This window comes from Symphalangus syndactylus, chromosome 4, assembly GCF_028878055.3.
Source record: "Symphalangus syndactylus isolate Jambi chromosome 4, NHGRI_mSymSyn1-v2.1_pri, whole genome shotgun sequence".
NCBI lineage: Eukaryota > Metazoa > Chordata > Mammalia > Primates > Hylobatidae > Symphalangus > Symphalangus syndactylus.
The window spans coordinates 113151933-113178532 of NC_072426.2; the positions used below are offsets into that span (position 1 = coordinate 113151933).

General features: G+C 43.6%; 1 protein-coding gene across 3 annotated transcripts in view; it reads left to right on the forward strand.

Annotated features, from left to right (window-relative positions):
* Window positions 1-3476: 3476 nt before the first annotated feature.
* Window positions 3477-26600, forward strand: part of MGST2 (microsomal glutathione S-transferase 2) — a 38070-nt gene continuing 14946 nt past the window's right edge. The window contains exons 1-2 of one of the 3 annotated variants that reach the window (XM_063638211.1): window positions 3477-3911; window positions 16996-17095. In XM_063638211.1, the coding sequence (XP_063494281.1) occupies window positions 3854-3911; window positions 16996-17095 (158 nt within the window). In that variant the 5' untranslated portion in view covers window positions 3477-3853. The remainder of the gene's footprint in view (window positions 3912-16995; window positions 17096-26600) is intronic. The other 2 variants (XM_055275963.2, XM_055275961.2) reach the window with 2 other exon arrangements.

Consider the following 26600-nt stretch of genomic DNA (forward strand, 5'->3'; position numbering starts at 1 on the left):
CTCAGAAACTCTTTTAGGTTTCTTTTGAGTTTACATAGATAATAAAAATATTTTAAAAACATTTTACTATCATTACTGTCTTATTCCATTTTGTCGCTATAACAGAATACCACACACTGGGTAATTTATAAAGAAAAGAAATTTATTTCTCACAGTTCTGGAGGTTAGGAGGTTTAATATCAAGGTGCTGGCATCTGCTGAGGACCTTTGTGCTATATCATCCCAAAGGGAGAGGGAGGGGGCAAGAGAGGGCCAAGCTCACATTTATAACAATCCACTCCTATGATAACAACATTAATCCATTCATGGGAGCAGGGCTCTCATGGCCTAATCACCTCTTATTGTCCTACCTCTTAATACCATTATAATGGAAGTTAAATTTTAATATGAGTTTTGGAGGGGACAAACATTCAAACCGTAGTAATTACCAGTATGCTGTTCGTCCTCTTATTTTCCTTTTCATAGAAAAATGTAATAAATGGAACATACTAGAAGGATCTATGGGAACAACATTCAGGGAAAATGCCATTCCTCTTCAACCAATCCAGGGAAAACGTACAGAGAAACTCTAATTTTTGTGAGTTTTTGTTAATGCTATGGCCGTATTTCAGCTGTGGGTCACCTGGAAATTTTATCACTGCAGAAGGTGATAAACATTTCATTATCCAATGCTCTATTCTTTTATACTTTCCTAGAGGCAATAACTACATATACTGACAATGAAGATCTTTTTAAATAGATGCATGGGGTTTTGAAGCACTTGAGGTTTTATTGATTAATTGATTTTTTATTTTTTTACTTTGTGTCAACCATCTCTTAGAATCTGGATTTGGGGGACTGACTTAAGATCGGCTGGGAGAAGTCAGTAGGGAACCTCAGGATTTGTCTAGAACCTGGGAAGTTGTCTTTTTTTTTTTTTTTTGAAACGGAGTCTTGCTCTGTCACCCAGACTGGAGTGCAGTGGCCCCATCTCAGCTCACTGCAAGCTCCGCCTCCCAGGTTCACGCCATTCTCCTGCCTCAGCCTCCCGAGTAGCTGGGACTACAGGCGCCTGCCACCACACCCGGCTAATTTTTTTGTATTTTTAGTAGAGACGGGGTTTCACCATGTTAGCCAGGATGGTCTGGAACTCCCAACCTCGGGTGATTCGCCCACCTCTGCCTCCCAAAGTGCTGGGATTACAGGCGTGAGCCACCGCGCCCGGCTGCAAGTTGTAGTTTTTAAACCAGTTGACTAGTACAGGTGTACTCAAGAGTCTCTCAAAATAAGAGTTACCAACACCCAAAAGTTACAGTCATCAGCCAGGGCCACATTTCTCTGCTCAGGTCCTCCTGCTGTTGTTCCTCTCTTCCCGAGCAGTTCTCTGACTTTGAGAGCCTCTGCCTGCCTACAGGCCTAGTGTAGATCTCTCCTTCGAGATCTGTCATTTGGGAGGTTATTATAGTAGATGGTGATATGGGTTCAGGGCAGCTAGTTTGCAGATTAGAATCTCTGCCATATACTGAAGCCCAAAACTATTCAACTGAGTATACAAGAATGTTTTGGTGCTGCCCTGGCTTCTTGGCTCTGCCTTCTTATCTAATCTTAGTTGTCAATGATTTCAAGAGCAAACAGCCAAGGAAGCCTGAAGACCAACAAGAAACTTTGAGCAGACCTGGCTTGCAACTATTTATACATTAATTTTGTTATTCCCTCTTTCCTATATATGTGTAGTTCCATGAATTCTCCTTTGAACTGGTTATAACATCTTACTGGTTCCCTCATGAATGAGTTACATAAAAATTTTGATATGTTTTCATTTCATATTGTATGAAAGGCATGATTTTTACCTCTGAAAGTATCTTTTAACATTAGGTACATTATATGCTAAGTACTTGTCTAGATACTTTGTGTGTTTATTTTGCAGACACACAGAACACATTTGTATATGCCAGGTGCTGTTTTAAGTGCTCTATAAGTATTAACTAATTCAATCCTTAGAATAGGACTATATCATTTAAATTTCTCTTCAGCTCTTATTAGCCCCATCTTATCAAATGGAGGCTCAGAGAGACCCAAGGTTGTGTCATTAAATTGTAGGGTCTGTGTGAGGCTGAGGCAACTGCCCTCCCCAGCAGACACTGGGAGCTCCCTGCTATGGACTAAATGTTTGTGTCCCCTCTGCAATTCATATGTTGAGACCCTAACCCCCAACGTGATGTTATCAGGCATTTGGCAGATAATTAGCTATAGGTGAGGTTATGAGCATAGACCCCCATAATGGGATCTATGCCCTTATAATAAGAAGTGACCAGGAAGCTTGCTCTTTCTGTCTCTCCAACATGAAGGTGTCCTTCTGCAAAGCAGGAAGAGGGCCCTCACCAGGAACTGATTGGCCAGCACTGTCATCTTGGACTTCTCAGCCTTCAGGACTGTGACGAATAGATTGCTACTGTAAGCCACCCAGTCTATGGTTTCTTTGTTATAGCAGCTTGAGCCAAGACATACACCTCTAATGGTGCTGTAGGATGGGGTGAGGAAAGGCCCCCAGCTTTCTTTTTTGGGAAGCTGCGTCTTTATTTTTATTATTTGTTTGAGACAGGGTCTCACTTTGTCACCCAGGCTGAAGTGCAGTGGAACGATCTTGGCTCACTGCAGTTCCAGGCTCCTGGGTTCAAGCAATCCCCTTGCCTCAGCCCCCTAAGTAGTGGGGACCACAACAGGCATGTGCCACCATGCCCTGCTAATTTTTGTATTTTTTTTAGAGATGGGGTTTTGCCATGTTACCGAGGCTGGTCTCGAATTCTTGAGCTCAAGCCATCTGCCCATCTCAGCCTCTCAAAGTGTTGGGATTACAGGCATAAGCCATTCTTCCAGGCCAGAATCTGCATCTCTAAAGAGCAGATTCTCCTGCCTCAGCCTCCTGCGTAGCTGGGACTACAGGTGTGTGCCATCATGCCCAGCTGATTTTTTGTATTTTTAGTAGAGAAGGGGTTTTACAGTGTTAGCCAGGATGGTCTTGATCTCCTGACTTCGTGATTTGCCCTCCTTGGCCTCTTAAAGCGCTGGGATTACAAGTGTGAGCCTCCGCGCCCAGCTGGTTTATTTTTTTAAAAATGGCTGGGCACAGTGACTTGTGGCTGTAGTCCTAGCTACTTGGGAGACTGAGGCAGGAGGATCACTTAAGCCCAAGAGTTGGAGGCTTCAGTGAGCTATGATCGTGCCACTACACACATCAGCCTGGGTGACAGATCAAGACCCTGTCTTAAAAAAAAAAAAAAAGTAAGATTATTATCAGAGTCTCTAGGTGACAGTGAGAGGCAGCCTGGTGCAGGGGATAGGGCACAGCTGGAATCTGCTAGACTGGGTTCAAATCCTAAATCGGCCATTCAGAGCGTGAATAAATTAGAACTGGCTTAAATTAGCATTTAAAATTTCAACAGGATTAAGTAAGTACTTCCATCTGACTTTTTCCACAGGTGGTGAGAAAGGTCTCAGCAAGGCCCTGGGAGGGAAGGGCGTGGGGATGAAAGGGATCCAGAGAGTCTGTGCATTGGCAGAGAAGATGGCGTAACTGGCACTGCGGCTGGAGGGCTGGTCCCACAGTGAGCTGCAGCCCTGCCCGCTGGCATGGGAGAGGCTTAAACAAACGCCGGAAGCAACTCCCAGCCCCATAAAGATCTGTGACCGGCAGCCCCAGACCTGCCTGCCTTCCTGACTTCTGTTCCAGAGCAAAGGTCATTCAGCCGCTTGAATCAGCCTTTTCCCTCCACTCGGTCCTCAACTTTGTTTACCCGGTAAGGAAGGTCAGCATTCAAAGTCAAGAAGCGCCTCTTATCTTCCCCTGCGCTCTACAAATAGTTCCGTGAGAAAGATGGCCGGGAACTCGATCCTGCTGGCTGCTGTCTCTATTCTCTCGGCCTGTCAGCAAAGTAAGAGGCATGGGAAGTTCGTGTGTGTGTGTGTGTGTGTGTGTGTGTGTGTGTGTGTGTGTGTGTGTGTGAGTCAAGGCTTGCGGGAGATAGGGAGACGAGATAGGGAGGGAGATGGGGCCGGTGTTTTGTTTCCTACTTGCCCTTGCAGGTAGCTCTGGGTCCTCAGAGCACAGTCGCCTCAGGGTCACCCATGCCGCCTGCTCCCCTCCTTCCCAGGGGCAAGCAGAGACTGAGAACATTTCAGAGATTAGTTCTCCCAACTGGAACGCTGTGGGGCCTCAGAGCTCAGCGATTCTACATCACCTGTGGTTACGACCCACAGCCCGTTCAAACGAGCGTTAGTAGCCTGCTAACCTGCAGGAAGTGGTGTGAATATTAATTACAAGTGTTCCAAAGGAAACGTGCCTGCTTCTAAACCTGGTTGTGATTTCTTGAACGTTGTTGTTTTAATTAATGTGTTTTCTTAAATAAACTGCCTATGGTGGTATGATTATCAGATTGAAAAAACTTCCTTCAGAAATATGAGCTTTAGATTAAGTAATTAGCTCTAAATTTTAAAACAGCTTCCCCCTAGGATTATTCAATATCGCGACTGCCTGGTTAAATAGAGGGCTTTTACTCCATGGGAGTCACATTTGCTCAATTCATATTATCTTACCTACAATGTCAGCTGGGGAAAGGGGTCCGAGTGCAAGAGTGTAAGACTTCTTACCAAGCATGCATATTTCTTTATATTTCCAAGTATGCCTGTACCAGGAAATAGGGCCAAGCTGTAGACTGCTCAGGTTACACAAATAGCCAGAAGCAGGAAGGCCTCACAGCTGAGGATCCAGTCCAGGCCTCCGTGCATGCTCAATGTCTTGCCTAGCCAGTCTTTTGAGATTGTATGAAGATCTTGAACCTTCAGACTCACGTTGTGTGGTTTGATTCACACAATCTGTTGTGGAGAAGAGCAGGATATTTCTTTCTAATTAAAGAAGCACTTAGATCTGTTAAAAGGAAAACCCTAGACAAATTGCATTTAACTGAGTTTAATTGAGCAAAGAACGATTCACAGTTGGGCGTGGGGAACTGGAATAGGTTCAGAGATACTCTGGGGCTGCCACGTGGTAGAAGAAGATTTATGGACAGAAAAAGAAAGCGACTCCCAGAAAATGGAAGCATACAGTTCATGATGTACGGAGAAACCTTTAGGCCGAACTTAAAATATGTCAGAAGGCAGCTTTAGGCTAAACCTAATTTAACAGGTCTAAGGCGACCTATCCTGACTCACAGGTGCTACCAAACCATAATGCGCCTTTATCCTAGGCCTGCAGGTCCACAGATGTCCCAAGGCTGACAGAGGTGCTCATCTTCCCTGTTTGCTGCTTCTGCATGGGGCTGTGTGAACTGGGGCCAGAATGTTAGGGGGCTGGATGGAGTGGGGGTAGGGGTGGGGAGAGAGGAGAGGAGACTGGGTGAATCCACATAGTTAATGGTGGACAGGGAACGTTTAATGACAAGGTGTTAGGGCCGGGCACGGTGGCTCACGCCTGTAATCCCAGTACTTTGGGAGGCCAAGTCAGGTGGATCACAAGGTCAAGAGATCAAGACCATCCTGGCCAACATGGTGAAACCCCGTCTCTACTAAAAATACACAAATTAGCTGGGCGTGGTGGCATCCTCCTATAGTCCCAGCTACTAGGGAGGCTGAGGCAGGAGAATCGCTTGAACCTGGGAGGGGGAGGTTGCAGTGGACTGAGATCACGGCACTGCACTCCAGCCTGGTGACAGAGCGAGTCTCCATCTCAAAAAAAAAAAAAAAAAAAAGATGTTGATGAAGAGTTGAACTCTGTAAAATAATTGAAAAGCTGTATTCTGAGCCAAACATGAGGGACCAGTGGCCGGTGACACAGCCCCAGGAGATTCTAAGAACATTTGCCCAAAGGGGTCTGGCTACAGATTGGTTTTATACATTTTAGGGAGACATAAGACATCAACCAATTAATGTAAGATGTACATTAGTTTGGTCCCAAAAGGCGGGACAACTGCAAGTGGGGCATGGGCTTCCAGGTCATAGGTGGATTTAAAGATTTTCTGATTGACAATTGATTAAAAGAGTTTTATCTACAGACCTCAAATCCATAGGAGGGAGTGCCTAGGTTAAGATAAGGGGTTGTGGAGGCCAAGGTTCTTACTATGCAAATGAAGCTTCCAGGTAGCAGCGTTTGGAGAGAATAGATTGTAAATGTTTCTTATGAGACTTGAAAAGATGCCAGACTCTGTTAATTCTCTCCTGGATCAGAGAAAAGACCTGGCAAGGGAAAGGGATTTTCTACAGAATGTAGACTTTTCCCACAAGAGACGACTTTGCAGGACCATTTCAAAATATGACAAAGAAATATATTTTAGAGTAAAATACTTCAATTTCTTTCAAGGCCAGCTATCTGTCATGTGATGCTATACTAGAGTCAGGCTGGAATTTGGTGTCTCATTGCTACAAAAAGTCTTAAGTGTTAGGTTTTTTAAAGGGAAGGTGGGGTGAAAGAGAGAGAGAGAGAGAGAAAGGAGGGGGAGAGGGGTGGAGGGGGAGAGGGAGAGAGAGAGAGGCTTTACAACAACACAGGTATAGTACAAAAACCTGTGGAGGTGGGGGACCAGCTTAATGCCAGAACCAACCATTACTTACATGCTGGGGTATGTATAGGTATGGGTGGGAGGGGTTTGGGCAGTATGGCTTGCTGCCCTGGAGAATATTGATAAGATGTTCTTATGTTCAGGTGCTTTGGCCAGGGATGTTCCTTGGGCTCTCTGTCAGGATTTGATAGGGATATTTCTTCAGTTGGGCCTTTGCTTGGCAGGGTATGATAAAGATGTTCCTGTGTCTTGTGGTCAGGTGGTTAGGCAGTATTTCTCAGGGCCCGAACCCCCATGGAATGTTTTACTTTGACCAAGGTCTGTGAAATGGCAGGGGGCTTACAAAATGGTGCAGTTTGGACTAACATTAAGGTCTGTTTTAATGTTAATGCTGGTCAGTTATGCCTGAATTCCAAAGAGAGGAGGATATAATAAGGCACATCTGACACCTTTTTCCCATCATGGCCTGAACTCGTTTTAACTTTGGAATGCCCTTGGCTGAGAGGAGGACTCCATTTAGATGGTTGGGGGGCTTAGAATTTTATTTTTGGTTTACAAAGGAGAGAGAGAGTGTAAGAGGCAGACAGAGAGAGGAAGACACAACTGTTTAGCTGGCATTAGGAACCAGAATTTGCTCCTTTTGCAAGTTTGGTGTTCATGGAGTCAGGACACCATGTGCCATGGTTGAAGCAGCTTAGGTTTTGAAGACAGACAGAGCTGTATCTGTTGGTCTAGCCACTTCCCGGCTGGGTGTCCCTGTTCAGGATACACTGCCCTTCAGTGTTACCATCAAACAGGATTTAATGGGACCCTGGGGAGGAAATCCCACCACAGTTCCTGGCCCCATGTAGGAACTCAGTACTGTCAGTTCCCATCCTAAGGTCCTTCTTCAAAGAGAGAAGTTTCTGCTGCATGGAGAGGTAGAGACAGGGTGAAGGAACCCAGCTGTGGCTGGGTGGGCATCACAGGGGGTAAGGGGCAGAGAGAAAGCTTCCCCTTCACCCTCTGAAGGTTCACTGAACATCAACTGACAAAAGGCAGATTAACAGGAGAAAGGGTATGACAATTTATTTTAATATGCACAGCATGAGAGAATGGTTGCCCAATAATCCAAAGGGGTACAGCAGTTTGTATACCATTCTTCACAGGGGAGGGAGGAAATGGGGAATGCAGACAATTCTTTTGAGTGGCAGTAAACGATTATTAGGGAGAATGAATGGACTGGGAGACAAAGTAACTTGTCAATGATTCTCTGGAATTTGATTGGTCAGAGGGGTAGGCTTAATCTGGTGGAAAAGTTCGTCCAGGTGTGTGCATTCCTCGGTCTCCTTTTCCACATGAGATAATGAGGTCTGAGGGAGGAGATGGCAGGCCATTGTGTTTGTCTTAGGGGGTCTGGTTTCTAGGTAGATAAGGGAGCTTCAGAGGACTGCCCAGCCGCATCCTGTGCCTTGGTAGAGACCACAGGTTGAGACAGGAGGCAGTGGAGAGGTCACAAAGACCCTGAGGCGGCTTCTTTAGTTCAGTCATATTTTGAGGTGCAATATTCTGATTTCCTTCGGTGGGGGGGTTAACAGAAATACCAAACTCTGTGAAATCTTTTAAAGAGGTTTATTCTGAGCCAATATGAGTGACCATGGCTCGGAGAAAACACAAACCCAAGAAGCCTTCAGTGGGTGGTCCCAAGGCAATTGGGTTACAGTTTTTATACATTTTAAGGAGGCAGGAATTACAGGCAAAGACATAAATCAATACATGGAAGGTATCTATTGGTTCGGCCCCAAAAGGTGGGATATCTTAAAGCAGGGGGCTTACAGGTTATAAGTGGACTCAGAGATTCTCAAATTTGCAGTTGTTAAAGGAGTAAAGCTTTGTTTAAAGACGAATTCAGCACAAAGAAATGCTTACATTAAGAGAAAGGGTGGCCGGGTGTGGTGGTTCATGCCTTTAATCAAGCACTTTGGGTGACCAAGGTGGGTAGATCACTTGAGCCCAGGAGTTCAAGACCAGCCTGGGCAACATGATGAAATGCTGTCTGTATTAAAAATACAAAAAATTAGCTGAGCGTGGTGGCGCTCACCTGTAATTCCAGCCGCTTGGGAGGCTGAGGTGTGAGAATTGCTTGAGCCCATGGGTTGCAGTGAGCCGAGATCGTGCCACTGCACTCCAGACTGGGTGACAGTGAGACCCTATCTCAAAAAAAAAAAAAAAAGATAAAGAGGTCATCTGATGCTATACCAGAGTCAGTTGGAAAGTAAGCCACATACTGGGTTAATTTAAAAGGACTGGCCTAATGAGATTTGATGGTTTGTAGGGCGTGACTTAACCCTTGCCTTGCAAGGCCTTAGGTCTTGTCTACAGTTTGATGTCTTCTTGCTGCAGCTGGCTTTGTTAGTCTTATGATCCCCATTTTAACCTTAATCTTGGGCAGTTGTGCCTAAACTCCAAACGGGAGGGGGCACAACCAGGTGTGTCCTGCCTCTCTTCCCCTCACGGCAGGGAATTCAGTTTCTCAGGTCTCTCTGGGGTTCCCTTGGCCAAGAGGGGGTCTGTTCAGTTGTTTGGTGGCTTAGGATTTCATTTTTGGTTTCTCCCCAGCACATGTGTATCTCTGGAGAAAGCTAGGGAAAGAGGAAAGACAGGCAAAGCAAAAGGAGATTATTCTCAAGAGGTTTTAATCAACTCATAAGGGAAATAAATTTGAAACTCTACAGAAAAGGAGATGAAATAGCACCCCACTCTCATCATATATATGTATATATATTTTAAGACATACTGCTCTGTCACCCAGGCTGGAGTGCAGTGGTGTGATCTCAGCTCACCGCAGCCTCTGCCTCCCAAGGTCAAGCAATTCTCCTGCCTCAGCCTCCCGAGTAGCTGGGACTACAGGTGCACCACCATGCCTGGCTAGTTTTCGTTGTTGTTTTTTTTGTTTTGTTTTGTTTTTTTGAGAGGGAGTCTCACTCTGTGGCCCAGGCTGGAGTGCAGTTGTGCAATCTCGGCTCACTGCAACCTCTGCCTCCCGGGTTCAAGTGATTCTCCCGGCTCAGCCTCCTGAGTAGCTGGGACTACAGGCACACGACACTGTACCTGGCTAATTTTTGTATTTTTAGTAGAGACGGGTTTCACTGTGTTGGCCAGGCTGGTCTTGATCACCTGACCCCAAGTGATCCACCTACCTCAGCCTCCCAAAGTGCTGGGATTACAGGCACGAACTACCACACCCGGCCCCACTCTCATCATATTATTCCAAAAATAGCCATGGTCTCTCTGAGGCCCCTGACCTGAGAGAATAGAAGGGCTTCTATCCCTTGGGGCTGGAGGTGAGCCCAGCTGAATCCTCTTTCTTGGGGCTGGGCTGGGAGTAGGTGGGATATCTCAGTACCTCTTCCATTTACTAAAGCTCATTACTCACACTTGCTAGTGTCACAAACAGATGCCCACTGGGTGCAATTAGCATAAGAAAAGATAGCACTTTTAAAGCTTGCTTACTCCCAGCCTCATTTTGAAGCTCTAGGCTCTTGTGCATTACTAATTCATAAGTCTAGGAGCGCATACCTTTCATTATTTCCATTTTATAGGTGGAAACAAGAAGACTTGCCAAGTATTTTCTGCAACGCTGTGAAGCATGTTAGAAGCAACGGTAATAGCAGGTGCAGAGTGGCCAAGTCCTCATTTCCCCCTCAATGGACAAATCCCTTTAGCTGAGCCCATGAGTCATTGGCCTTTCCAGATTGATGCTGCCCTGGAGGGATGGAGCCCAGGGTTGGAGACAGTCAGGGCCCATCTGTACATTCCTTCTCCTCGCTCTGCTCTCTCAGGCTGCAGTATGAATGAGAAAACTCCGATCCCAAGCATTTACACACTTTTTTTTTTTTTTTTTTTTTTTTGACTCGGAGTACAGTGGTGCGATCTCAGCTCACTGCAACCTCTGGCTTCTGGGTTTCAGCAAATCTCCTGCCTCAGCCTCCTGAGTAGCTGGGACTACAGGTGTGCACCACCAAATCCAGCTAATTTTTGTATTTTTAGTAGAGACGGGGTTTCACCACGTTGGCCGGGCTTGTCTCAAACTCCTGACCTCAAGTGTTCCGCTCGCCTCAGCCTCCCAAAGTGTTGAGATTACAGGCGTGAGCTACCGGCCACCCGGCCAGCATTTACACACTTTAGATATTCAGTGACAATGTTTAAATCCTAAACAACAGCTTATTTGTAGCAGAAGGGGATTAGCGGAAGGGAAGAACCTGCTTTGAGAGCCCTTGCTATACCAGGGTCAATATTGACTTCTTGTGAGAGGGGAGATCGTATCCTGTTCCAGTAGGAAACACATTGCCTCTAATACTCTTAACACAGGGAGAGACCCAAACTACACACTTGGTGTGGAATTTTAAAAGGAAACCATTTTTAAAACATTAGCAAGTAGGAAACAGGTATTGAGGTACTCAAACAAGTCAGACAAGGGGATAGTGGGGGAGACAACTGGTAAGGAGCTAAAACTGAAAGAAATAATGTGAAGGGAAATAATAGTTGCTGTAACCCAAGTGAACATGGGTCCATTCGCCCAGCACACAGAAACAAACACAAGCACCAGGATTTGCAGTGACAGAAAGGTAGGCATTGATTGCAGGGTGCCAAGCAAGGAGAACTGGGCAGCTAACACTTAAGACCCTGACTCCCCGATGGCTTTCGGGCAAGAGTTTTATAATTTTATTTATTTTATTATTATTTGAAACAGGGTCTTGCTCTGTCACCCAGGCCGGAGTGCATTGATCCTGGCTCACTGCAGCCTTGTCCTTCCAGGCTCAAGCGATCCTGCCTACTCAGCCTCCTAAGTAGCTGGGACTACAGGCGTGCACCATCACCACACCTGGTTAATTTTTGTATTTTTATTTTATAGACATGGGGTCTCACTATGTTGTCCAGGCTGGTCTCAAACTCCTGGGCTCAAGCAGTCCTCCTGCCTCGGCCTCCCAGAATGCTGGGATTACAGGTGTGAGCCACCACACCTAAATGGGTTTTTAAAATTTGTTTTATAGAGATAGGGTCACGCTATGTTGCCCAGGCTGGTCTTGAACTCCTAGTCTCAAGTGATCCTCCCACCTTGGCCTCCTGAAATTCTGGATTATAGGAGTGAGCCACCAGACTTGGCCCAAGCAAGGGTTTTTAAAGGCAGAGGTATATTTCAGGAAAGCATAAGGCATTTGGCCTCAAAAGACAGGATATCTTGACACAGGGGCTTAGAGGCCACAGGTGGATTCAGAGATTCTTTAGTTTGCAATTGGTTAAGGGAGCAAGGCTTTGTCTAAAAACTTGGGGTCAGCAGAAAGAAATGTTAAGGTTCTAAACTAAAAAGTATCTGAGACAATCAATTTAGAAAATTTATTTTGCCAGGGTTAAGGACATGCCCGTGACACAGCCTCAGGGGCTCCTGACAACATGTGCCCAAGGTGGTCAGGGCACAGCCTGGTTTTATACATTTTAAGGAGACATGAGACATAAATTCATCTATGTCAGGTGTACATTGATTCAGTCCGGAAAGGCGAGACAACTCAAAAGTGTGTATCCAGGTCATAGGTAGATAGGAGACATTCTTTTGAGTTTCTGATTAGCTTTTTACTGAATCAAAGGAAGCAATCAAATATGTGTTTGTCTCAAGTGAGCAGAGGAATCACTTTGAGTTCTATCTGTCCTTTGTCCACAAGGAATTTCCTTGTGGGTAAATTGTGAGGGAGCTATGTAGTTTTTTTTTTGTTGTTGTTTAACCTGGGGTCTAGGCACAGTGGCTCACACCTGTAATCCCAGCACTTTGGGAGGCTGAGGCGGGTGGATCACTTGAGGTCAGGAGTTCAAGACCAGCCTGGCCAACATGGTGAAACCCCATCTCTGCTAAAAATACAAAAAACTAGCTGGGCATGGTGGCACATACCTGTAATCCCAGCTACTCGGGAGGTTGAGGCAGGAGAATTGCTTAAACCCGGGAGGTGGAGGTTGCAGTGAACTGAGATCATGCCACTGCACTCCAGTCTGGGTGACAGAATGAGACTCTCTCTTAAAAAAAAAAAAATCTTTATAGCTATCTTATTTAGGTATAGAGTGGGAGGCAGGTTTGTCCAATGCAGTTCCCAGCTTGACTTTTCCCTTTGGCTTGGTGATTTGGGGGTCCCGAGATTTATTTTCCTTTCACGAGGTTTAACCTGTGTGTGTGATTCTCTGCAGGTCCCTCAGGAAGAAATTTAGAACAGGGAATTGTGGTCAGAATTCAGTCCTCAGTTCCCGCTTAGCTGAGGTCTGTGTAACAGTGGTCAGCATTTTCCATCTGGTGGAGGTCCTGGTTTCTGAGGAACAACTCAAGAACCTATGTGAAGACGTTATCTTTAGTTTCTATAGGGAACCGAACGTCTTGTAACTCTATCTTATTTGGGTGACTATTATTTAAACTATTATTACCTTCTCACTTAGCGGGACTGAAGGCTAACAAGGTGCTTGGAATTTCCCTTGAAGGAACTCAAGAGTTTTTATTTCCATGCTTGAGGTGGCTGGCAGGTCCCTAAGAGTGTTCCTTGCTCTGTCTCAATGCCAGAAGTTTATTATGGGGTGAAAAGAGGAAGTTAAGGACAGGAGGCAAGACCTATTGAAGGCTCAAAGACTGACAGAGGAGGAAGTATGGATGTGGAAGTGAAAGAAGTCCACAGAGCTCATCACAAGATGAAGGTGGTCCCAGGCATCAGAGTTGATTATCTAATGAAATGAAGGAGAAGAAAGTCATACTGTTTTATAACAGGGAAACTTCGGCAGGCAGGAGCCATCATCCCCAAAGTTTTCTTGTACCTGCTGGGCAAGGTGTCAGAGCCCTGGCAATGGAAAGTGATTGGCCCACAGGGAGTAAGAATTTACCGACAACAGTATAGGTTTGAAAAGGAAAGTTTTATTAGATTGAGAGAAAGCTGCAGAAGAGTGCAGCGGGCTGCCTCAGCGAGAGGACTGAGCGCGCCGGGAAGGATTTTCCTTAGGGGAATTTATGGACCTTAAAGCAAGAGCTTAGGGGTAATTTGGTCCATATTAGCCACGCATGTCATGATAAATGATTACATTTGTAGACATTTTGGTGTCATAATGTCAGCAAGGGTTGCACAATGAGTGTCATCATGCATGCATTCCGGAGCTGTATAGAGGTAGAGAAAGTCTAGTTACGTATAAATTTTGGGGAAAGAAGCCTGGAACCAGCCTTAGATGTAGGGAAGATCAATTATTTCTAAACTCCTCAGATAAGGAGTTCTGCCTCTGGATGGTCGGCTTCATGGCCACCAGGTAGTCTTTGCTCTCTTTAGTGGCCCCTCCCTCCTGGCCTCCCCATCTCCAGGCAATCTTTATGTCACTATAGATCCATTTGCATTTTGAGAATTTTATATAAATGAAATTATTCAGTAGTACTCTTTTTTAAAATCCTTGCTTTCATTCAGCATAATTATTTTGAGATTCACTCATTTTTTGGGGGGTATCAGTAGTTTATTCCTGTTTCTTATTGTTAAGTAGTATCCCATTAGTTTATTCCTGTTTCTTACTGTTAAGTAGTATCCCATTAGTTTATTCCTGTTTCTTACTGTTAAGTAGTATCCCATTAGTTTATTCCTGTTTCTTACTGTTAAGTAGTATCCCATTAGTTTATTCCTGTTTCTTACTGTTAAGTAGTATCCCATTAGTTTATTCCTGTTTCTTACTGTTAAGTAGTATCCCATTAGTTTATTCCTGTTTCTTATTGTTAAGTAGTATCCCATTAGTTTATTCCTGTTTCTTACTGTTAAGTAGTATCCCATTAGTTTATTCCTGTTTCTTACTGTTAAGTAGTATCCCATTAGTTTATTCCTGTTTCTTACTGTTAAGTAGTATCCCATTAGTTTATTCCTGTTTCTTATTGTTAAGTAGTATCCCATTAGTTTATTCCTGTTTCTTATTGTTAAGTAGTATCCCATTAGTTTATTCCTGTTTCTTATTGTTAAGTAGTATCCCATTAGTTTATTCCTGTTTCTTACTGTTAAGTAGTATCCCATTAGTTTATTCCTGTTTCTTACTGTTAAGTAGTATCCCATTAGTTTATTCCTGTTTCTTATTGTTAAGTAGTATCCCATTAGTTTATTCCTGTTTCTTATTGTTAAGTAGTATCCCATTAGTTTATTCCTGTTTCTTATTTTTAAGTAGTATCCCATTGTATGGCTCCATCATGATTTATTTATCTACTCACCTGTTGATGGAGACTCTTATGAGTCAGCGTTCTCCAGAGAAACAGAATCAATACATACACTCACACAGAGACACACACGGAGAATTATTTTAAGGAATTGGCTCACACAATTGTGGGGGCTGGCAAGTCTGAAATCTGCAGGAAAGGCTGGTAGGCAAAAGTTGATGTTACAATCTGGTGTTGAAGGCAGTCTGGAGGCAGAAGTCCTTTCTCTTGGGGGACCTCAGTCTTAGCTCCTAAGGCCTTCAACTGATTGGATGAGGCCCACCCACGTTAAGGAGGGTAATCTGCTTTACTCCAAGTCAATTGATTTCAATATTAATCACATCTAAAAAAAACACCTTCACAGCAACATTTAGGCTGGTGTTTGACCAAACAACTAGGCACCATATGCTAGCCAAGTTGATGCATAAAATTAGCCATCACAGAGTTGTTCCTGTTACAAACAAAGCTGCTGTGAATATTTGTGTACAATTCTTTGTACTGAAGGAAATAAAAATATTTTACCCAAGATAGATTTCTTTGACAGATTTTGAAATGGCCCTGCAAAGCTGCTTTTTTGTGCGGGAACTTTGCATTGTGGAGAATCTCCATTAATGCAGCCAGGCCTTCCCTTGTCCAGATCTGGGAGAGATTAATGGAGTCTGACACCTGCAAAGATCTGGAAGAAACACTTTCCATCTATTTTCTCTGAGGAGCTGCTATCTGTGAGATTTCATCTGCATAACATGACTCCCTTGGCTAGCTGAGCCTCCTCTTCTTCCCCTCCCATATCCTGTCTTGCCACTAAAACCTGACCTACCACCATAACCTGTTTTTTTTGGCCATGTTCTGAGCCTGCATTGCTTCTGTGAACCCAAAATATCTGATAGGTCTCAACCAATTTAGAAAGTTTATTTTGTGAGGGTTAAGGACATGCCCATGACACAGCCTCAGGAGGTCCTGATGACATGCGCCCAAGGTGGTCAGGGTACAGCTTGCTTTTATACATTTCAGAGGGACATGAGACATCAATCAATATGTGTAACATGTACATTGGTTTGGTCCAGGTAAGGCAGGACAAATCAAAGCAGGGGCTTCCAGGTCATAGATAGATAAGAGACATAGGTTGCATTCTTTTGAGTCCTTGATAAGCCTTTCATGAATACACAATTTAGTCTGGCTCTGTGAATCTACTTTTTTTTTTTTTTTTTTTTTTTTGAGACAGAGTTTCACTCTTGTTGCTCAGGCTGGAGTGCAATGGCATGATCTCGGCTCACCGCAACCTCTGTCTCCCAGGTTCAAGTGATTCTCCTGCCTCAGCCTCCTGAGTAGCTGGGATTACAGGCATGCACCACCACACCTGGCAAATTTTTTGTATTTTTAGTAGAGACAGGGTTTCTCCATGTTGGTCCGGCTGGTCTTGAACTCCCGACCTCAGGTGATCCACCCGTCTCAGCCTCCCAAAGTGCTGGGATTACAGGCGTGAGCCACTGCGACCGGCACATTTTTACATAAGCAATCAGATATGCGTTTGTCTCAGATGAGCAGAGGGATGACTTTCTGTCCAGCACCTGTGAAGATAAGCTTTTCCTTGTGGGCAAATTGTGCTTTGTAGCTATCTTATTTAGGAATTAAAATGGGAGGCAGGTTTGCCTGCCGGAGTTCTCAGCTTGACTTTTCCTTTGGCTTAGTGATTTTGGGATCCTGAGATTTATTTTCCTTTCACATTTCTGTAGCCTCAAGATGGCATATGAACTTCTGTACCTCACTGTGGAGCTGGGTCTTTGTTCTGAAGGCTGCTATGTATACATATGAAATAAATGTGTGTGATCTTTCTTTTAACTTCTGTTAATTAATCTGCCTCATGTCAGTGATTTTCAGTGAAACTCCAGGGGGCCAAGGGCTTTGGCCCCTACAGTATGGACATACAATTTCGTTTCTCTTAGGGAAATACCTATGAGTGGAATGACTGGGTTATACATTGGAGGTATATCTAACTAAAAGACTCCCTTCCAAACTGTTTTTCAAAGTGGTTGTACCATTTTACATTCCCACCAGCATTGTATGAAAGTTTCAGTTGCTCTCATAGCCTCTCCTGTCTGTCTTTTTTAATTGCTATCATCTGTCTTTTTGATTTTAGACATTCTAATAGGTATGTAGTACTATCTAATTGTGATTTAAATTTGCATTTCACTAATGACTAATGATGTGCCACATCTTTAACGCAACATTTCCCTTTACTTGCAGGTTATTTTGCTTTGCAAGTTGGAAAGGCAAGATTAAAATACAAAGTTACGCCCCCAGCAGTCACTGGGTCACCAGAGTTTGAGAGAGTATTTCGGGCACAGTAAGTAATGCTTCTTCCACCCTTCATGGATCTATGCCTGCCATAGAGACACAATTCCTGACTAGGGGAAAGGGACATGGAGAAGACCCTAAGTTCATGTGCAATATCCAGTTATAACAAGTCACTCTTGACAGCCAAGACCGTTCTCAGAATCCATAAAGTTTGAAGGGTTCGGGGCATGAAGTCTCTGCCCACATCTATTACCAATTCAGCAGGGTATATTTACAGAAAAGGCTGGGATCTCAGGAGGGACTAATCTGTCTCCCAAGGAGGGACACTGGGTCAAAGAGGCCCCCTGGAGCCTTGTGAGACCACAATAGTCTGAAGTCGGATTAGTTATGCCACAATTTTCTCTTATTTTTTCCTCCCTACTTCAAAACAGAAGTAGATCAGGATTAATCTTCTGCCAGTTTCTCTGTGAACCATTTCTTAAAATCAGAAACCTGTAAGAACGAGAAAGCTTGCCAGCTCACATGCATGCGCCATGTTTTTGATCACCTTGTGCTCCTTGTTTTTTCAGACCCACACAGAATGTTCCACCATAAAACTATGAACTTGCCTGCTGCAGGAATGCTAGGGCGTCCTTTATATTTCATCCCCCAAAATAAGTGCTTTAAGAAACATTTCATGCATCACTACTGATACGTCATTGGGTTCTTTTGTTACCATCTTGGGATTTTTCATTTATGTTTACGAATGAGATTGGCCTATACTTTGCCTTTCTTGTCTGGTTCTTGTCTCATTTTGATACAGATGAACCTAGTCTCAAATGAGTTGGAGGGCGCATCCTGTTCTGTTTTCTCAGAGAATTTTAATAAGGTTGGAAGAGTGTGTTCCTTCAAGGTTGTGTAGAACTTGCCTTAAAATAATCTGGACCTAATGTTTTCCTTGTGGGAAATTTTTAAATTATGGGATTTGCATTCTTTAATGATTATTGGACTAGGCAGGCTTTTTATTACATCTTGAATCAATTTTGGTAGGCCTTGGTCCTTGAGATGATAACATTGGTCTCTTGATTACCCACTTGCTCCAAGGAGGGTTTTACAGACTACTCCCTGGGCTTGAAAGTGTGGGGTGAATACCACCGAGAGTACACGAGATAATTGTAAGAGGTGTGTAGACTTGGTTTTAAATAACATTGAACTACATGATGAAAAGTCATTCTCATTTCAATTATCTTTGAATCCTTATGGTTATGTCAAGTGGAAAGTATTGGTTTGGAGCCAGCATGTCCCACACCTCAAAATTAATGTTTATTTTTATCAAAGTAATTCATGTACATGATCTGAAAATAAAGTAGGATTACAGGTTTTATGACAACAAATAACTCTTCCTTGTCCCTACCTCCCCTCACCCTCTATCCCTAGAGATAACCCTTTTTGATTACTACTTTGGGTATTTACTTCCATATTTCTAAACATTATAACTTTCATTGCTATTTATTGATTCACAAATTTTAGACATTGTCAGTTGGCTTCTTTTTATGGAAGAAATAATTTCACGCTCCTTTACTTCCTCTTTTCCTTACCTCATCCTTCCAGTAACATTATATCACTCTGTTGAGTTAAATCAATACCGAATGTTTATATTATTGTGATTAAGAAAATAATGTTGAAAGCAGGGCCATATAGTATACTGTGGTTACATTTCCTTCTTGTGCAATTTTTTTTTCACTAGGGTTAATAATTGTCTCTTTATTTCTTTGTTTGCTTAGTTTCATGCCCAAATCTTCTGCAGAACTGAAAATCTCCTTTTGTTACATTCAAATGCATTAGATAATCTAGTAATACATTTTTCTGTCTTGGAGTCATTTCTGCCTGAGTCCTCCACTTTCCCTTCAAGCTGTGGGATGCTATTGGTGCTTGCTGCACAGCTGCTATCCTGGGACTTCCTGTCACCATCCTAGAAATTTCCCTTATACTCTCCTGATTTGGATTTCCTGGACCTCCTGTTTTCCTGTTTATTGGCTTTCTCTCTTGTTTTAGTGGAGTACGCCCGTCAGAAGCTTCCTGAGAGAGGGTGAATGTTTGGTAAAGTTTTGAGACTTCACGTATCTGAAAATGCACCTTTATCTTGCCTCACAGTTAAGGGATGGCTTGGTTACATACATTTCTGTATTAGAAATCCCTACCCTCAGAATTTTTGAAAAAATTTGCTCCATGGCTTCCTAGTTTCCATTGATATTGTTGAGATGTTCTGTGCTATTCTGATTTTGGACCTTGTGTTTGGAAACTATGGAAGCTTCAGGATCTTGCCTGGCCTACTTTCCCAAGATGTCAATAGCATTGTGCTTGTTGAGAGGCTTTTCCTTCACTGTGCTCAACCCCAGGTGAGGCCTTTTCACAGCCTGAAAACTCAAGTCCTTCTGTTTTAGAATTTTTTTTCGTTTTAAGACGGGGTCTCACTCTGTTGCCTTGGCTGAAGTACAGTGGCACAATCTCAGTTCACTGCAGTCTTGACCTGCCAGGCTCAGGCAATCCTCCTACCTCTGCCTCCTGAGTATCTAGGACTACAGGTCCATGCTACAATGCCCTTCGTAATATTTGTATTTTTTGGTAGAGATAAGGTTTCACCACGTTGCCCAGGCTGGTCTCGAACTTCTGGGCTCAAGCAATCTGCCCACGTCAGCCTCCCAAAGTGCTGGGACTACAGGTGTGAGCCACTATTCCTGGCCCAGAATATTTTTTAATATTATTTTTTCCCCCAAATTTCCTCTCCTTCATTTTCTCTGTTCTTTCATTCTTAAAACACATACTAGTTGTGTGTTAACCTCCAGGCCTCATCCTCTAGTTTTCTTTTATCTTCAGGTTTTCATATTTTTGGATGTTTGTTCTTTCAGAGGAATTTCTTCAACTTCTAACATTTTATCTGAAATTTCAGATATCATAATTTTAATTTCCAATAACTTATTTTTATTCTCTGATTGTTTTTTAGTTGTTGGTGCTGATGTTAAACCATCACTTTTTTATTTCATTGATGTAGTTTATTCTCTTACATTTGAGGATTTTAATTATAATTTTAAAAATTATCTGTAACATTTCTGTTTCTTCCAAGTGTCTTCTTGTCTTTTTTAGCCTTTGTCTTTCATTTGTGTTTATTATTTACCCATTAAGTATTTATTGAGCACCTCTGTGTACTGGGCATTGTTGTAATAGTTTAGCCTAGATTCATGAACAAATCCCACAAAAATCCTTGCCCTCTTGGAGTTTGCTGAGGAAGCCAGAAAATAAACAATAAGCAGATGATATTGTAAGAAAATAATATAAGCTGGGCATAGTAGCTCACACCTGTAATCCCAGGGACTCAGGAGGCCCTGGTGGGAGAACTGCTTGAAACCAGAAGTTCAAGAGCAGCCTGGGCAACATAGCGAGAGCCCCCTCTCTCTATTAAAAAAATTTTTTTAAATTAGCCACGTGTGGGTACATACCTGTAGTCCTAGCTACTTGGGAGGCTGAGGTGGGAGGATTGGTTGAGCCCAGGAGTTCAAGGCTTCAGTGAGCTATGATCATGCCACTATACTCCAGCCTGGGCAACAGAGAAAGACCCCAACTCAAAAGAGAAAATCATATATTATGTTAGAAGGTAATCGGTGCTAAAAAAGAAAGAAAACAAAAAGGATAGCATTGTAAGAGGGTATGGGATGGGTTCCTCGGGGGTAAGTTGGGTGGTCTGTGAGGTACAATAAGGCCATGGGTGTAGGTCCTGCTGAGAAGGTGACATTTGTTAACGTGTAGAGAAAGAACTCTTGGGTCAGAGAGAATAGTCAGGGAAAAGCCCTTAACTGGGGATACACCTAGTGGGTTAGTCAGGAGGTCAGGGGGCTGCAGAGGAGGAGCCTGGCAGGGAGTGGGAGGAGGTCAACTCAGAGAGGTCATAGACGACTGGGTCACATGGGCCTTAAAGGCCACTGTAGGGGACTTCGGCTTTTCTCTGAGTGAAATGGAAAGTCATGACAGGGTTTTAAGCAGAAGAGTGACATGATCTTATATTTTAAAAGGAGAATCCTGTTTGCTTTGCTGAGAAGAGTCTGTATGGAGGCATTGGTAGAAGCAGAAAATTCATTTAGAATTCCAGGCAAGAGATGATGGTGGCTGTGTTGCAGAATTTTTGCTCCTTAGTTCAGCTAAAACTGGGTTCTCGTCACATGGCCAGGAAAGATTAGGCGTGCTGACACACTGATGGGTGAGTAGAGCAGAATTTATTGGATGTAAAGGAAAAAAAGAAAAAAAAAAAAAGAAACTCTCAACAAAACGGGAGGGGGTCCTACTCACAGGCCCCTGCCTCACAGATTAATTCCAGGTCACCACCCACGAGCTCCTCCCTCTGCACAAGGTGCGAACTTCCTGTGGCTCCACCTCGTTCCCCCAGTGAGCATGCGGGCTTTATTCAGAAAGAATCAGTCTGGAAAGGGTGGGCAAGCGGGGGCAGTTCTCCCTCAGGGTGGCGAGTTTCATCCTGGACCAGCAGTCTGGCCTTTCGGCCTTCAAGCTTTTTTAGACTTGAGGGTGGGGTTTCACCAGGGACCCTTGGCTGTCTCCTGTCTCTGTCAGCTAGAGCCAGGGAGATAGCAGTGAAATGATGGGAAGTGGTCAGGTTCTCGATATATTTTGAGGGTAGACTCAGTAGAATTTTCTGACATAATGAATGTGAAGTGTGAGAACAGTCAAGTATGATTCTTGGATTATTGGCCTGAGCATCCATCCCAAAGGATGGCCTTGTGATGATCTGAAATGGAGAAGGCTGCAGGAGAAGTGGTTTTGGGGAAGTATTAGGAGGTTCAGTCTTGACATGTTGTGTTTGAGATGTGACTTATGCTACTGTAAAGGAGAGGCCTTAAGCATTATGATCTACCAAGCTATTTGGATTGTTTATGATTGCATCATAAACTGACAAATACATTGTTGGTTACACCTCCAAGTAGAGAGGCAGCTGGATAAACAAATCTGCATTTTAGGAGAGAGATCTGAGCTGGAAATATAAATTCAGGAGTCACTGGCACAGGAAGATGATTTACAGCCATGAGACTGGATAAAATCACTTAGGGGAGCATGTGTAGGTGTATTAGTCCGTTTTCACACTGCTGATAAAGACATACCCGAGACTGAGCAATTTACAAAACAAAGGGGCTTAATTGGACTTACAATTCCATGTGGCTGTGGAAGCCTCACAATCATGGAGAAAGGCAAGTCGCATCTTACATGGATGGCAGCAGGCAAAAAATGAGAGAGCTTGTGCAGGGGAATGCCTCTTTTAAAAACCATCAGACCTTTTTTTTTTTTTTTTTTTTTTGAGATGGAGTCTCACCCTGTCACCCAGGCTGGAGTGCAGTGGCTGCAATCTTGGCTCACTGCAGCCTCCACCTCCCAGGTTCAAGCAATTCTTGTGCCTCAGCCTCCTGAGTACTGGGACTACAGGTGCCTGCCACCGTGCCTAGCTAATTTTTTGTATTTTTAGCGGAGACAGGGTTTCACCATGTTGACTGGGCTGGTCTTGAACACCGAAACTCGGGTGATCCGACTGCCTTGGCCTCCCAAAGTGCTGGGATTACAGATATGAGCCACAGTACCTGGCCTAAAACCATCAGATCTTGTGAGACATATTCACTGTCACAAGAATAGCATGGGAAAGACTTGCCCCCATGATTCAATTACCTCCCACCAGGTCCCTCCCACAACACGTGGGAATTCAAGATGAGACTGGGGTGGGGACACAGCCAAACCATATCAGTAGGTAAAGAAGAAAAGAGGACTGAGCCCTGATGGCATCAGGAGGTCAAGATGATAACAAGGGTCCTGCAGAGAGATCTGAATACAGGAGATCTTAGAGGTTTTACCCAAACATCTGGTATTAATAATTCTCAACTGGCTGTTAAGAAAGAGGCATTAGAGAGTGATGTGGAAGCTCCATGTGCATGGCTGGGGCTTATGATTGGTCAGGAGGCAGCTTTCTTCTGGAGAACCCCCAAAGTATCTGTAGGTCATCTTTCTGGTACCACTTAGTTTCTCTAGAGAAAACTCTTTAAACCTCCTTCAGGGGTTGAAGGAAAGAGGGGTGGAGATAGGATAATAGGCCTGACTTTTCAGAGTGCCGTAGGTAAAGACAGGAAGGTTTTTCGACTGTGCAGTGTGCAGCATGCAGATTCTGACTGTTTTCAGGACAGAATTTTACCCGCACCCTCTGTTGTTCCTGAAGTCCCCAACGGTCTCTGGTTCTGCTTCTCCAGGCAATAAGCCTCCCACCTCCTGTGATGGGGAGCAGGGTGGGGCTCAGGAGTGGGAAGCAGAGGTGGAGGGCAGCTAAGCCCTCCTTATTCAGGTTTTCAACCACTCTTATGTTCCAGCCTTTGGCCTCTAAGGTACCTGGGTCGCCCAATTCCTGAGCTTCTTTGGGTTCTGGGGTAAGGATGGTCTCAGTCTTCATTGCTTCTTCCTTCAGCAGGCACATAGGTTTCGGCTTTCTGCACTCTACCAGTCCAGCCACTGTTCCTCCGTGTGCTGTCTTTCCTGCGGAATTTTGCTAATGGCTCTCTTCCACTCTTGAGAGCTTGTTTGGAGGTTCCAGCAGGGGAGCGTAGCTACTCATATACCCTTGAGCGAAAACTGGTCCTCCTCTATTGAGGATGGTCGTCCTCTTTGACTGAGCATGCAGCTTTGGGAGGGACGCACATGGAGTAGGGAGGGAGGAAGGGAACACTCGCCTAGCCAGCCAGATCAGCCAAATCAACCCTGGCAATTGATGGGGTGACAGATGTTGCAGCCAGATTACCCTCATTTCCTCTCTTTTACTCTTGTGTCTGCTCTCATTCTCTTTGTTCTTGATTACTCATATCTATTTTTTAATTCTTTAACTAGCATTTTAGTGAAGCTTCAGAAGTGAGAAGAAATGAACATGGGTTCAATCTGCCATGTTTAGCAGGAAGTCATCATGATATGTTTTTGATATCCTGTGCACACCCATTTTCCCTTGTCAACATAAAGAGTCAAATTCTATAAAATACTTAGAGATTTATGTATGTATTTATTTATTTTTAGACAGAATCTCACTCTGTCGCCCAGACCGGAGTGCAATGGCATGATCTTGGCTCACTGCAACCTCCCCTTCCTGGGTTCAAGTGATTCTCTTGCCTCAGCCTCCTGAGTAGCTGGGACTATAGGCACGTGCCACCACACCCGGCTAATTTTTGTATTTTTAGTAGAAACAGAGTTTCACCATCTTGGCCAGGCTCGTCTCAAAGTCCTGACCTCAAGTGATCCACCCTCCTTGGCCTCCCAAAGTGCTGGGATTACAGGCATGAGCCATCACACTCAGCCTGAAGAGATTTATTCTGAGCCAAATATGAGTGATCATAGCCCATGCCACGGCCCTCAGGAGGTCCTGAAAACACTGCCTAGTTTGGTTGGGGTGCAACTTGGCTTTATACATGTTAGGGAGATATGAAACTTCAACAAATACATTTAAGAAATACATTGATTTTGTCCAGAAAAGTGGGACAATGTGAAGTGGGGTGGGGTGGGAGCGGGGGGGCTTCCAGCTTATAGGTAGATTTAAAAGTTTTCGTGGTTGACATCTGGTTGAGTTTATCTAAAGACCTGGGATCAACAGAAGGGAATGTCTGGGTTAAGATAAAGGATTATGGAGACCAAAGTTCTTATTTGCAGAGGAAGCCTTCAGATTATAGGCTTCAGAGAGAATAGTTTGTAAAAGGTTTCTTATCAGACTTAAAGTCTGTGTTGCTGTTAATGCTGAAGAGGTATAAGGTGGTATGTCTGACTCTCACTTTCCATCATGGCCTGAAACAGCTTCTCAGGTTAAATTTTAAAAGAGCCCTGGCTGAGGAGGAAGTCCATTCAGACGGTTGGGGGGCCTTAGAATTTAATTTTTGGTTTACACCCTATTCAACAGAGAAAGAATCTCATGGTCAGAGCCTTCAGCAATCAATAGTATCTAACTAGAATTTAGTAACTTTTTGCTTTCATTGGATTTATTTTTATACTTAACCTTTATTTAGAAAGTTATACTCTTTTTGCATTTGTAATGATGTAAAATTTATTTTTTCCTAATTTAAGCAAAAAAGCTGATATATAGAAAGATAGTGATACATTAAAAGGCTAAAACTTTGACAGTGTTAGATTAATCCTTGAAGTTTGGGAGACACTATGCTATTTATAAAAATCATCACAGGAAGAAATTCCAGATCTTCCCACTTTGTCTTTCATGATTTGAAAACTTGTTGGGAACTACTGGGTATCAAGCAGCCTAAGTCCCTGGGCCGCTTCTTGGTTCTATTTTTATTCTCATAGTTTCCACAAATTTGACTTTCTTTGAAGTTATTTTGCTCTCCCTCTTCTTCTATATCTGGAATCCTCTTGTCCCAGGAATAAAACTGAACACCATTTCCAAGTATTTCTCTCAAGTTACTATTTATAAAGTAAGTACTATATACAAACCCAGTTTCCTGGTTAGAAATGTTTTGCTTTGTTGGATTAATCATGGTAGAACAGAGAGTGGTTTAAAAATGACCATCAATAATCAGGACAGATTTGGAGCCAGGAAATACCTTGAGCAACAACACAGTAGTTGTTCCCCTGGTTACTCACTGAAGAGTGAATGGAGATGGCTCCACTCCATACTTCGAATTTCTTCGTGAATTTTCCCAGCCCTATCCCAATTTTTGCCTTAGATTCTAAGGTGTAGGATAAATCCAGCCAAACCAGATCAGAGTCATTGCTTGCAAAGCCATTTAGACTTTATCTGAAGTAGTTAGAGCAGAATTCCCTGGGATAACCAGTTCAGTCCAAAGCCTACTTGGTTATCTGTTCTTTTCCCTGGAGGAGGAATGTACTGTCTTTTCTGGCTCTCCTGGACCAGAAGCACTGGTTTCCCTTTGCCTCTTTGGAAGGACTTAGAGCTTAGAGGTCCAGCCTTTTCCCTACCGTTTTCTCCTGCTGATTTTGCCCTCAGCATAGGCAAGAAGCCCATAGTTATGACTAATTCTATCTTTAGGTGGACCTTGACATCTCATCAGCAGTCACTTCAAGGTTCACTGATCCTAAAGGACTGTTTCTTGTTTGAAGGTCGTCTCAGGCTAGGTATCTATTTGTGAGCAGAGCTGATATGGAGTCCAGCCTTTCTGAGTTACTAGCCCTGGGCTCCTTAGAATCTCCACTCACTTCCTCTTCCCCTCTTTACAGGAGAGGACTTACAGATGACAGTCTCTAGAGTCTTGCTGTCTTTTGCCAGAATGCATTCTTTAAAATTGTGAAAATAGCAACTATAATTTCACCAAGGACCATTCCTTTACGTTATTGCTGAATTTAGAAAATTCTATCTCATCTAATTTGAGCACCTTGATCCCTTTAGAGTAAAGTCATTTTATAAAATCTAAAAAGTAGATCCAAGTAATAAGTTGATCTTCTTGCAATTTAAGTACATTTCCTCTGATTCTACCTTCACTGGAAGGGGAGAATAGCTGCTGACCTCACTCCCTTTCATGTGCTGAAAGACC